Source organism: Mandrillus leucophaeus, unplaced genomic scaffold (assembly GCF_000951045.1).
Source record: "Mandrillus leucophaeus isolate KB7577 unplaced genomic scaffold, Mleu.le_1.0 Scaffold438, whole genome shotgun sequence".
NCBI lineage: Eukaryota > Metazoa > Chordata > Mammalia > Primates > Cercopithecidae > Mandrillus > Mandrillus leucophaeus.
The window spans coordinates 1,173,233-1,187,269 of NW_012104676.1; the positions used below are offsets into that span (position 1 = coordinate 1,173,233).

At 35.2% G+C, this 14,037-nt stretch overlaps 1 protein-coding gene across 3 annotated transcripts in view; it reads right to left on the reverse strand.

Annotated features, from left to right (window-relative positions):
• Positions 1-14,037, reverse strand: part of LUZP2 (leucine zipper protein 2) — a 646,396-nt gene that overhangs the window by 314,612 nt on the left and 317,747 nt on the right. For all 3 annotated transcript variants that reach the window (XM_011993929.1, XM_011993928.1, XM_011993930.1), the window contains exon 5: positions 10,737-10,799. In XM_011993929.1, coding sequence (XP_011849319.1) covers positions 10,737-10,799 — 63 coding nt within the window. The remainder of the gene's footprint in view (positions 1-10,736; positions 10,800-14,037) is intronic.

A 14,037-nucleotide genomic window follows, 5' to 3' on the forward strand; every position in this document is an offset into this window, starting at 1 on the left:
AGAGAGAGAGAGAGAGAATTTACTAAGTATTAACTCATTAACTCACACAATCACAGGGCCCCACAATAGGCCATCTACAGGCTGAGGGGCAGAGTCTGAGCTCCAAAACCAAATAATTTGAAGTCTAATGTTTGAGGGCAAGAAGCATCCAGCACGAGAGAAAGATATAGGTTGAGAGGCTATTCCAGTCTCTCTTTTCACATTTTTCTGCCTGCTTATATTCTGGCCATGCTGGCAGCTGATTCGATTGTGCCCACCCAGATTAAGGGTGGGTCTACCTCTCCCAGTCCACTGACTCAAATGTTAATCTCCTTTGGCAACACCCTCACAGACATACCCAGGATCAATACTTTGTATCCTTCAATCCAATCAAGTTGACACTCAGTATTAACCATCACAGATGCTGCCCACTGACAGAAAGAAGGACAATGGCTACGGCTACATTGGCTACATGTGGCCTTGTGGTTAGGGTCCTCAGGCACTGAAGGGGGCTTAACAGGCCCTAGTGGGAGATAACCATGCTAGAGATTTTCCTTAATGACAAGCATGTGCACTCCTCCAAAACTCACCAGAGAGTAGCCTTTTGCTGATTATAATACTAAAGAACATACTTCTAGGTGGAGATTTTAAATGCTGCTGAGACATGAGACGTGTACTAGCGTGTACAACCACAGAACGTGTGCACCCTGAGGGACCTCCTAAACCATGAATAATTCACACCCCTTCGTGAATAATTATATAATATTCTCATAATAAAGTAAGTCTCCCAACTCTGGCTGCTGATGGTTCATTCTTTTGAGCAGCCCACACTGTCTCATCCTTCACAGTGTACTACCTGTAAGTAAACACTGTTATGACTATTTTTCCAACTAGACCAGCCTGGAGCTATTTTCTACACCTCTCTAGGAGTATACTTTATCTTCCTCCAATAAACTTTGCTACTTAAAGTTTGCTATTCATCTCTTGGCTGAATTCTTTCTTCCAAGTTAGACAAGAACCAAGGATTTCTGTACTTCTCAGTAACAATATTAAATGTATGACATTAAATCTTTACATTTCTCATAGTTAGAGATTGTTTTACTTAATTTGATTTTAATAATACTTGTATGCCTCTGGAATCTAGCACAATGTTGGGACAATATTGGGAATTAAGTAATATATTCCAGAAATAAATATACAGATAAATATTACAATATGCATTTAAATAAGCAATTTTAGGATACTTCCATAGATAGATTTATACCTCATAAAATGCTTTCTGCTTGCCTTTCAAAAAAAAAAAACAAAAAAACAAAAATACATAAAACTACGTTCTTTGTGAGGAATATACAAAATGCCACAGATGGTGAAGTGGTTTAATAGTATCACCCCAAAACTCATGTCTACCTAGAACTTCAGAATATGAACTTATTTGGAAATCAGGTCTTTGCACATGAAATTATGTTAAAACAAGGTCATACTGGATTAGAGTGTGTTCAAAATCTAATAACTGATGTCGTTATAAGAAGAGGAGAAGACACACAAAGACACATGAATAAGAAGGTCATATGAATACTGAAGCAGAGATTGGAGTGATACCACTACAAGCCAAAGGGCGTCATGGATTGCCAGGAGATGCTAGAAGCCAAGAAGAGGCACTGTTGACACTGTAGATTGAGACTTGTAGCCTCCAGAATTGAGAGACAGGAAATTCCTGTTGTTTTAAGACACATACTTTTTTTATAGTTTTTAACAGTAACCTTAGAACCTTATATGGATAGTTCATAGGAAGCTTCACGTGCTGGATATGAAATTAACCAGAACAATCAGTTGACCAACATTTCACAGAAATCATTGCTTAAGAGGCAAATCACCAGGAATAAAGTGAAAAAAAAAAGTTATAATCAAATGACTTAAAAACCTCTTGCGTCCTGTACTCAGCAAATATTTGACTCAAACTCTTACACCTATTCATCTGCTGGCAGGCATAAGAATTCATTTTCAGAATGGTGACCCTGAACCACTCTATCATGTTATGAAATATCCCATCATCTTCACTTCAGTGTGTTTACTGAGGCAAGAAGGTAGAATAATTTATTTAAGAAAGATTTACAACCACAAGAGTTGAACCAAAGTGAGTTTTCTTCTTAAAATTTAGAGTTTTATTAACTTTAGATCATTGGTTATTGACCTTTATTGTGTTTTTGGTTTAATCAAGGACTCCTTCTGAGAATCTAGACCCTCTTCCTTGAAAAATACCACACATATACCATTTTTCTGTATCATTTCAGGATGGTAGGTGATTCTTAGATATCAATCTTTATATATTGTGGGGTCTTTAAGCATCCCTATGAGGGAAAATTGCTAATTAGGAATTGTATTCTCCTCTTCTCGTGCTGCTAATAAAGACATAACTGAGACTGGGTAATTTATAAAGGAAAGAGGTTTACTTGCCTCACAGCTCCACATGGCTGGGAAGTTCCGACAATCATGACGGAAGGTGAATGAGGAGCACAGTCATGTCTTACATGGTGTCAGGTCAGGCAAGAAGAGCTTGTGCAGGGGAACTCTCATTTATAAAACCATCAGATCTCATGAGACTTATTCACTACCAGGAGAACAAAGTGGGGAAAGCTGCCCTCATGATTCAATCATCTCCACCTGTACCCCACCCTTGACACATGGAGATTATTACAATTTAAGGTGAGATTTGGGTAGGGACACAGCCACATCTTATCAGTATTTAAGCTTTTATCTCCTATTTTGGAGCTATTGTCTTTTTTTTTAATTATTTTTTAATTCATGTAATTCATTAGTACTAGTAAGAACAGACTTGAATGTGGTCTTAATACATTCCCAATATACGCAAAGTCCTGGCCCTGTGTTGTTTTTGTGAGAAATGTGAATTATGATGTATGGAAAGTAGGTTTCTAACTTCAAGGAATTTGAATCATGTTAAGAAAATAATTCTGACAAACGCAAAGGTAAAAATCACAAGAATAGATAAGATGTCATGTATATACATAAGATACTATAACATACATTCACACAGTATTGAGTACTCCATCATTGGTACTCAGAACTTGTTTCTCACTGATTCAATAGCCTTCAATGACGACCTACTATATACTAAAGCTAGTTATCATGGACTGTAACTCTTTATTAAGAAAAGTTACCTTTAATACACAGGTTACTAATTTATGAGGCCTTCTTTCTACAATGTGAAAGCTTTCTATAGTATCAAATCTATATTTCCTGTGAAAAAGTAAAGCAGACAAATAAAAATAAACAAAATCTGAAAATTCATTGAGGCGCTAGGGCAGATATGACTCAGGCTTAACTATTCAGACATGATCCCTGCAATACGTGGATAGAGAAATCTGTTACTTGAGAAAATAGACTAAATGTTATCCATCCTCTGTTGCAGAAGGTCCAGGGTGGTGTGGTGCTGGAGCCTGCAGTGGCAGGGCAGCAGTCAGGCTGGCATCTTCCTGATTCAGGCAGAGGCAGCACTTTTTCAAGACAGCCAAATCAGTGGTGTGTTTGTTGATTTGTTTCTAAAGTACTACCTAGAAGCTGTATTTTTAGCTCTTCCAACAATTTTGTAAGGTATCTATAGGAATACATTCCTTTCTCTAAAGAACAAATTTTGTCATAACCAAGAATAGTAACTGTTTCACTGCCCCTAAAAACAATTTTTTATTAATCATATTCCTGGATATGTGTCAATGGCTATTTGGAACTATTTGAGAATCCAGAAATTGGCCAGTGACTTGAATTATACAAGATTTTTCTCCCAGGCATTTATAGCAATGACATTAAAACAAAATATAAAAGGACATTAAAACAGTTGATAACAGGAGCTGAAGAAGACGTATTAATAAGCCAGAATTCGGTAAACTATACGGTCCATATAACAAACAGATGAGCAAGATAACTGAGAGACTGAAAGAGCGGAAAATAGAGACATGAAATAATAAAAGGAAAAGGATGCCACCAACATAGAGTAGCTGGATTAATTTCTGATTTCCACCGCTGAGCAGAATCAAACCCACTTTTATGATTACTGATCCAATTTAAACTAAAGATATTTGTTCCAGTGCCTGATTTGTCTAATAATTCCTAGACTTATATTATCCTACCCATTCCCGAGCCTCTTTTATATCTCAGACCATTACAGACAAACTGATTTTATCCTAGAAGAAAAATAATTACAATTCAAGAACATTGCAAATGATAGTACAGAAAGAGTATTTTGGAAGTGAAAGAATAAATTCTGAACTTTGAGAATTGAGTGTCCAGGTGCGATAGCTCACACCTGTAATCCCAGAACTTAGGGAGCCTGAAGCAGGCAGATCACTTGAAGTCAGGAGTTCGAGACCAGCCTGGCCAATATGGCAAAACCCCATCTCTACTGAAAATACAAAAAAAGTAGGCAGGAGTGGTGGTGCACGTCTATAGTCCCAGAAACTCAGGAGGCTAAGACAGGAGAATCGCCTGAACCCAGGAGGCAGAGATTGCAGTGAGCCAAGATCGTGCCACTGCACTCCAGCCTGGGTGAAACAGCAAGACTCTGTCTCAAAAAAAAAAAAAAAAGAGAGAGAGAGAGAGAGAATTTAGTGTGATTCTCTATTTCATCCTTACCTTGAGCTATCGAATGAGTCTCAGGAAATCAATTATAATCCAAAAAAAAAAAAAAAAAAAGAAAGAAAAGAAAAAACCACAGAATACCACAGAAGAAAGTAAGGAAAATACATCTGCCCCATCTTTTCTATCTTTCCCTTCTCTTCCATGTCTATCTACTCACTAAATCAAGACAGAATGTGTTTTTCATTATTTTATCAAAAACAAGTTCAAATTTTTAAAAGTTTTTTGTTTTATTAGGTTTTTAATTGACACATAATTGTACATATTTATCAGGTGCAATGTGATGTTCAATACATGCATAGACTGTGTAATTATCAAGGCAGGGTAATTAACGTATCTACCACCTCAAACACTTGTTATTTCCCTGTGGTGACAACATTCAAAATCCTCTTTTCTAACTATTTTGAAATACATAATACACTGTTGGTGACTACAGTGATCCTACTGTGCAATAAGACACAGAACTTAATTCTCCCACCTAACTTGAACTTTGTACCTGTTGACCAATCTTTTTCCATCTCCTTCTACTCCCTACTTTCTCCAGCTTCTGATAACCACTATTCTCTCTACTTCTTTGAGATCAACTTTTGTAGATTCCTCATATGAGTGACATCATACAGTATTTGTCCTTCTGTGCTTGGCTAATTTCCTCTAACACAACGTCCTCTAGGTTCATCCATGTTTGCACAAATGACAGGATTTCACTATTTTAAATAGCTGATTAGTATTTCATTGTTTTATATACCACATTTTTATCCATTCATCTATAAACACATTGATTCCATGTTTTAGCTATTGTGATAGTGCTGCAATAAACATGAGTGTGCAGACGTCTCTTCAACATATCGATTTCGTTTCCTTTGGATATATACCAAGTAGTTAAATTATTGGATCATATGGTAGTTCTATTTTTAATTTTTTGAGAAACTTTCATATTGTTATTCATAATGGCTGTACTAACTGAAGTCCCATCACTAGTGTCTAACGGTTCTTTCTCCACATCCTTGCCAGCTTTCCTTACTTCTCTTTTTGATATTAGCCATTTTAACTGAGGTAAGTTGATATTTTATCACAGCTTTAACTGGCATTTTCCTGATGATTAGTGATGTTGAGGGTATTTTCTTATTTATCTGTTGGGCATTTGTAAATCTTCTTCTGATAAATGTCTATGCCGATATTTTGCCCATTTTATCAGATTATTCATTTGCTACTTAATTGCTTGAGTTTCTTACATATTTTAAATATTAACCCCTTGAGCATAGACTGTTTAAATACTAGCGTCCATCAAGTATTTCCAGCTATATAATTCTTTAAAAAGCCCTGAACATTATCCAACTAACACCTTTATTTAAAAATTTTGGCAGGGCGCGGTGGCTCATGCCTGTAATCTCAGTACTTTGGAAGGCCAAAGCGGGTGGATCACCTGAGGTCAGGAATTAAGACCAGCCTGGCTAACATGACAAAACCCCATCTCCACTAAAAATATAATGCCTGTAGTCCCAGCTACTTGGGAGGCTGAGGCAGGAGAATTGTTTGAACCCAGGAGGCAGAGGTTGCAGTGAGCTGAGGTGGCACCACTGCACTCCAGCCTGGGTAACAGAGTGAGACCCTGTCTCAAAAAAAGAAAAAAAAAAATCGACAATTAAAAATGCTTGTACCATGGCCTGATTTGCTTAATATTTCCTAGACTTACATATTATCCTACTCATTCTTGAGCCTGTCTTATATCTCAGACCATTACAGACAAATTGATTTTATCTTAGGGGTAAAATAAATAAAATTCAAAAAAACCAAAATGATAATGAAGAAAGGCTTTTTTGAAAGTGAAAGTCAGAATAAATTCTGAACTTTGAAGCATGCGAGACTGACTACATGATGAGGCAGTTGCCATATGTATGGAAGTTAGAGAAGGGAGGTTGAATTTTTCATTTGTTTCCTTGTTGTGATTTATTTTATGGTGCAAAATTGTATATTTTTTTGCAACCAAACCGTATTCAAACACAAAATGCAAAATAAACATTGAAAGCACAAGCATGTGTTAAAGTAAATTAAAATGGAGATGAGCCCTGAAGAATCCTTGAACAGACAAAGCCAGTTGGGCTTTGTAAGTGACCTAAAGTTGCTTGATTTGCAAATGTGTGAAAAACTTAATGTGGGCCACTGTAAATAAATGCCTGTATTAAAGAAAAACAGACCTTGAGCTTAACCACACAGAAGAAACAAATTTGTAATTTTATAACTAGAGATTTTCCAATGGGATAGACCAAATACAGCAACTGTCTAACTGTAACTAAACAAATATTTTCTTCGCTTCACTTCGATTTTAGTCACATAAAAACCTTCCACTATATTTCCTTAGTGAAGCTCCTGAGCCACTTCTAGTTCAGAACAGCCCAATTTACGCACCGTTGTTTGCTCAAATAAACTCTTTGAAAATAGTACTATATCTCAGTTAACCTTTTAAACAGAAAGATTACACAAGAGAGATTAGAACTAGAGACTTAGATCAGAAAGTTACCGAAAAACTGGTGATATATCAATTATAAGTCCAATTTTGCATATAGGAAATCTTACATTCTACAAATTACACACTAAAAATATAAATTTTGGAGGGAAAATGGGATTGGGGAAGACCACTAGTAACATTGTTACCAGAGCAAAAAAAAAACACAACAAGCTGGGTATAGTGATTCACACTTGTAATTTCAGCACTTTGGGAGGCTGATGTGGGTGGATCACAGCTGAGATCAGGAGTTACAGACCAACCTGGCCAACACGGTGATACCCCATCTGTACTAAAAATTAAAAAATTAGCTGGGTTTGGTGGCACATGCCTGTAGTCCCAGCTACTCAGGAGGCTGAGCCGGGGGTATCACTTGAACCCGCGAGGTGGAGGTTGCAGTGAGCTGAGATCGTGCCACTGCACTCTAGCCTGGGTGACAGAGAGAGACTAAGAAAAACAATAACAAAACTAATAAAAGTGTAAATACAATTTTGTTTGCATTTATCTCAAACATCATAGTCATTTGATTCTTTGCAGCTTTATATTCAGGATTTAAGTGTTCTTCTTTTGGGATGCAGATCCTGGAGGGAATTGACTTCTAATAAAGCACACTATAATCAAAATTAATATTTGATGCAGATTTTTCATAAATCTCGTTTCAACGCAAAGGAAAAGTCTTAACAGAAACTTCTATATTCATATCTTACCTAGCAAAAAGCGTAAGAGTTTTAACACAATAACTATCACTACAACCACTAAAAGGAAGCCCTTTCGTAAGTTTTCAATCTTTTTCTTATGTCCTTGTATTGATAACGATTTCTTTAAAATTTGAAAAGTCCTTTGCCTGACTGCTTCAAAACTCAACATATTGGAAAGAAAAGTAAAATGATTTTTAAAGCTTTGCTAACATTATTTCACCCCTTGTTAATTGTTAATATGATCATTTGATGCAAGGAAACACACACTGTTGCAGAATAGATTTGACTTGAACGTTTCATAAAAAAAGAATATAAAGAGAAAAGCAGAGGGCCAAAAACTGAAACTTAGAGACCACATCAATCACAATAGAGCTTTTGTAAGTCACAACAGTACAATTCAGAGGTTAAAAGTGGCGCCCATGAGAAGATATAGGTAGCTGGAGATAGATGAAATAAAAGTGCTTGAAATACTCTGATTGGCAGGGTATGGTGATTTACACCTGTAATCCCAACATTTTAGAAAGCTGAAGTGAGTGGATCTCTTGAACCCAAGAATGCAAGACCCACCTGGGCAACATAGAGAAATCTCTTCTCTACAAAAAAATGCAAAAATTTTTGCACTGCTGTCTATCTCGTTTCTTAATATATGTGGTCAATAAATGTGGCAGATCACCTAAGCAGAATTAGAAATAAAACCCATATGGTTATCTCAATAGATGCAGAAAAAGCATTTGATATAATCCAGCATCCTTTTATGATAAAAACCTTCAACAAAATAGGCATAGAAGGGACTTAGCCTTCATCTTTTGATACTTCCCTAATTCCCTCACTCAAAAGTTACCACTTAGAGGATTTCAAACTTCTTCCAGAAATTTATTTGTATTTGTTTTATCTCCTTCACCATTGTATTTTGTTTAATCAATTTACCTGTTTTTTTCTTATGCTTGAACTAAAAATCTTCCAAATAGTGCCCATATAACTTCACTGTACAGTGTATACGCCAGTTATTTCGTTAAATAAATCTGCCTTAATCTCTACATACATACTGCTCTACATACATACTGATTATTTGTTAAAAATTAAATAAATTAATATAAAGGAGTAAAATTGAAAACATTGAATTGCTAATATATGTTCACCATTAGGGTTTGTAAAAGGCAAAAGCTTTTTTGGTTATCAACTTTCATTTCATAAGTTCTCAATAGTATAAAAGTGAATAGTAGCAAATTTAATTATAAAACTTATATTTAGCAGATCTTACTTCTGTAGGGTTGTATTTCTTTCTGAATTATTCTAGTCTGCGCAGTTACCAAAGTACAACTTCACTATGAAAATAACTTCCAAAGACAAAGTATTTTGTTATTTGTTATAAATAATTCATAGTTTTGCATTTATTTATTTATTTGGTAGAGATGGAATCTCACTATGTTGCTTAGGCTGACTTGGAACTCTTGGCCTTAAGCAACCCTTCCACCTTGGTCTCCCAAAGCACTGGGATTACAGGCATGAGCCTGCTTAGTAGGTTTTTGCTGTTGTTTTAATTTTTATTTTTTTTAATTTATTTTTAATAGAGACAGGGTATTGCTCTGTCACCCAGGCTGAAATTCAATGACATGATCACTGCTCACTGCAACCTTGACCTCTCAGGCTCAAGCAATCCTCTTGCCTTAGCCTTGTTAAAAGCTGAGACTACAGTTGAGCCATCGCTCCCAGCTAATTTTTTTTTTTTTTTTAAAGAGATGAGATCTTCCCACGTTGTCCAGACGGGTCTCGAATTCCTGGGCCCAAGCGATCCTCCCACCTCAGCCTCCCTAAGTGCTGGGATTATAGTTATGAGCCACTGTGCCCAGCTTAGTGGTTTTTTGAAACAACTTTCTCCTTAGCTGAATTCTAGATTTTAAGAAGTTATCTAATATTAAAAGTGAACTGATGATACTTATATAAAGATAAAAATAAAGTTGAAAGTCTCTTATAATCATACAACTGGGTTCACATTGCTGATTGTGTATGTGTGTGTGTGTGGTGTGCGTGTGCATATATAAATGTACTCCCTATCCTATTTTAAAACTGACTTTAATCTTGTTCAAAATGTTTTCCTTGTTTTAAATGGTAGGTGAACATTTTTTGATTTGAGCAATCTGGCTTTTTCACTGAGCCCTAAATGACCCCAACAAACAAATATTATCCATTACACCCAGTAGTCTGATAATCCTAGTCTGTTGATATTTTACATCATAATCAGGATTCAAAATAAACCATAATTAGTGAGATTGATCAAGGAAGACTTATCATGAATTAGTCATGCCTCAATGGTCTTAATTAATTGCATTTAATAAAAAGGAAATGAAAAGGTGGAAATAGGTAATGGAGAAATTATAAAAAATTAAAGTAGCTGTATAACAAGATAAAGAATCAAACAAGAAAAATGTACGCAGTATTTAATAGGATTCTTACATTTTGAAGGCTATCAAGAAAATAATTACAACTTGTTTATGTTTAAATTTGCATTACTTTGAGATTATCCTTAAACACATTTTTCATTCCAGATTGGCCCTTTCTAACATGCAGCCAATTTCTAGCTAGCTTTCTTCTTTAGTTCCTGTAACGTCATTTATTAAACAAGTAAATTTATTCAATGAAAATTGATTTTTAATATCATCCTAAGCAAAATATAATTAGAAAGAAAAATGAACTAGAGAAGTTTGGACTAATGAAATTATTGAATATATATAAATGTAAGGATTATCTACTTTTTGGAATTCTTAACCTTATAATTTCCCTACATCAGTTTATAACTGAAAATTATATGTGCATGTGTTTAATACTCCTAACCAGTGGCAAATTTATATGTGCATTTATGTATATTATTTAATTTATATAAAATATATCTAAAATGTAATAAATCTTACCTCATTCTGGAGGTCTCGGATCATTTTGCTCTTTCTTTCAACTTCAGTCTTTAAAAAATTAATCTGAAAATGAATAGACTATTATGTAGAAACATTCCAAACTCATTACCATGGCTTTCATTATTTTGAAAAACAATACATCATTTATTAACAAATATTGAACAAGAACAAAGAATTACACTGTTCCTTAATCAGAACCTTCATTACTAAATTTATACATATATTCAGTGATTATATTAAAATATCCTTTTTTCATTTAACAAACTATTTAATCGAGAAACCCTACACTTTATGACTGTGATTCTCTTACCTGGATAAACTTCATTTCCTTTTAAAAATGTGGTTCTTTAAAAAAAGAAAAAACAGATTCTAGAGTTGAACCTAGGAATCTCTATTTCTAAAACACTCCAGGTAATTATGACCTGTGGCCAAGGTTGAGAGCAATTGCATAATAATATCCCTTACCTCAGAACTATGGGACATTAAAAATAGGTTACCGAAGACACCATGATGTTTCCTTCTAAACAAGATATTGTCAGGATCTATCACCTTATGCCACTTATTCCAACTGTATTTCCTAAAAATAGCATTACCTGCCCCAAGTACTTTGTAAAAAAAGGTAGTAAGTAAGTGGTAAAGACTTTTATAGAATTTATAGTCTTTATAATCCCTGAGAGTATACTAGTCACTGAGACTTTATAGTCACTGAGGGTGCCCTATAATAAGAAGATAACTGTGATAGTGAATGAAACATTTAATTTATCACATTTTCAATTTTCTTTTAGTCAAGGTTTTTAATAAAGTAATGATACAAGGTAAATTTAATTTTTCTAATACTCTTAATTCAATATATTGAAAATATTATTTGGAAATGGATTATCCATGATATAATTTACATTCTTTTTGTGTTATATGCCTTTAGATTTCAATGTGTGTTTTTTACACTTACAGAACATCTCAGTTGGGTTTAGTCATATTTCTAATGCTCAATAGCTTCATACATTGTACAATATATTCTTAGAGGTTTCTTGAAATGACAAAAGAGACTCATGATCCAGGTTGTCTCTAAAGATAGGCTGAGTCTTTGGGTTGGAAATCAAATTTAGGAGTAAGGTTAATTTTTACCATATACACAACTTTAAAAAATATTTAGTTCTGAAACATTTCAAACATGAAGAAAAGAACAAGAAGTAATACGTAAAATGCCTATGGGCTAACCCTAAACATTAACCAGATATTAATGTTTTGTCCAATTTTCTTCAGACCCTTTTATAAATAATGTATTTTTATTTATCATCATTTATTATTAAAGCTTCAGCTAACTTCTAGTCCGTTCTTCCCCCCCCCACCCCCCAGGTAATCACTATACTGAACTTACATATTTGTCTCATGCATATTTTGATACATTTTATTTATTGTGTATGCTCTCATGAAAAATAAATACTATCACTTTATGTTAAAGTTTGCCTAAATTGTGAGAAAAACAACTTCATGAGATTTATTCATCTTTATTTTATGTAATACCAGTTAATTTATTGTAGTTAGTAACCACAGTTGAAGCTAAACAATTACTAAATTAATCAAGGTGAAGAATAAGGCACTATAACTGACATATCCCTAAATACAGTGGTTTAAATGAGATAGATTTTTCTGTCATAGAGCTGTATATAGGTGTCTGCAGCCTAGAGCCTAACGGTGAGTGGCCCACAGCCTGGATACAGCTCTGGCATTAGCAATCATCCTTTGAATGATTCTTCCCATTATCATCATTTCCCAGTTACTGGATGATATGTCTTGGGTCTGTGTTCCCACCCTAATCTCATGCTGAACTGTAATCCTTAATGCTGGAGGTAGGGCCTGGTGGCAGGTGATTGGATCATAGGGCTGGTTTCTAATGGTTTAGCGTCATCCTAGTGCTGTTTTTGTAATAGAATTATTGTGAGATATGATTGTTTAAAATTATGTAGCATCTCTCTCCCTTCTCTCTCTTCCTCCTGTTCTGCCCATGTGAAGATGCCTACTCCAGCTTTGCCTTCTGCCATGAGTAAAAGCGCCCTGAGGCCTCCCCAGCCAAGCTTCCTGTACAGCCTATGGAACCATGAGCCAATTAAACCCTTTTTCTCTACAAATTACCCAGTCTCAGGTATTTCTTTATAACAACGCAAGAACAGATTAATACACAGGATATGGAAAGTCCAGGGTAAAGAATAAGTATAACTAAATAATTCTGACTCGAAAATAAAATCTGGGCTGTTGGATCTTCCTTGGGAGATTTGAACTGGGAACCTCCAGAGAAAACTGGCTAGTTCTCAGCTGAGATAGATTAAGGATGTCATAAGGTACTATTAAGGCTGTGTTAAGTGTTGCATAAATAACATGCAGAGGAAGTCAGTTGTTACAGAAATAGAAAAAGTCAATGGGAAGCCAGCTGAGACATTTACCTAGAGGACTACAGAACGAAAATCCATGGATTCCTCTTTTTGACATCTTCAAGAGCTGCAATAGTTCCAGTACCACCTAACAGCCTCATCACATCTGACTCCTGGGCTTGACTTTCCATAAAGTCCATCAGAAGTTTTACAACACCTGTTAACACTGTTTTCTTTCAGGCCTGTGAAAGCTTCCAGGCATTACCATTTCCTCAGTTGTTACTGAAAACCCAAACCAAACAATGTTTATGGCAAAAGAACACATAGTACAGAAAGAGAAACTTGAGAATTAACATGTCCAGTGTTTTAGCCATATTAACTTTCAAAGTAAGCTTGAATTTTGAACCTACTGACAGTAACCCCAAAACACTAGTCCTCATTGTCCATTAGGTAGATAGTTGAAGTTGATAGAAAAACCAAGCTATCACCACTGGAACATAAAAGTAAAATTCTAAGTCCTCCTAATCAATTGAATGGACTCCTCCATTCAATTCAGCCAACAACATTCCAAAGTTAACCTGAAACACAAGTTCAGGCCATTATGGGAATTTAACATTAAAACAGAGACTTAAAGATAATCTATTTGCTCTGAAACTTGGAGGCTTTATCTGCATAATAAAAACCTCGGTCTCCATAACACAACTACTTATGTTAACCCAGACACTCCCTACTATTGATTCTAAATCTTAGATAACCAATTGCCGATGAGAAAATCTTTGCCATTTGCCAATCAGAAAATCTTTGAAATCAACTATGACCTGCAAGCTGGACATCCCACCACCCTACTGGCTCCCCACCACTTCAAGTTGTCCTACCTTTCTGGACCAAGCCAATGTACATCTTACATGTATTCACTGACGTCTTATGTCTCC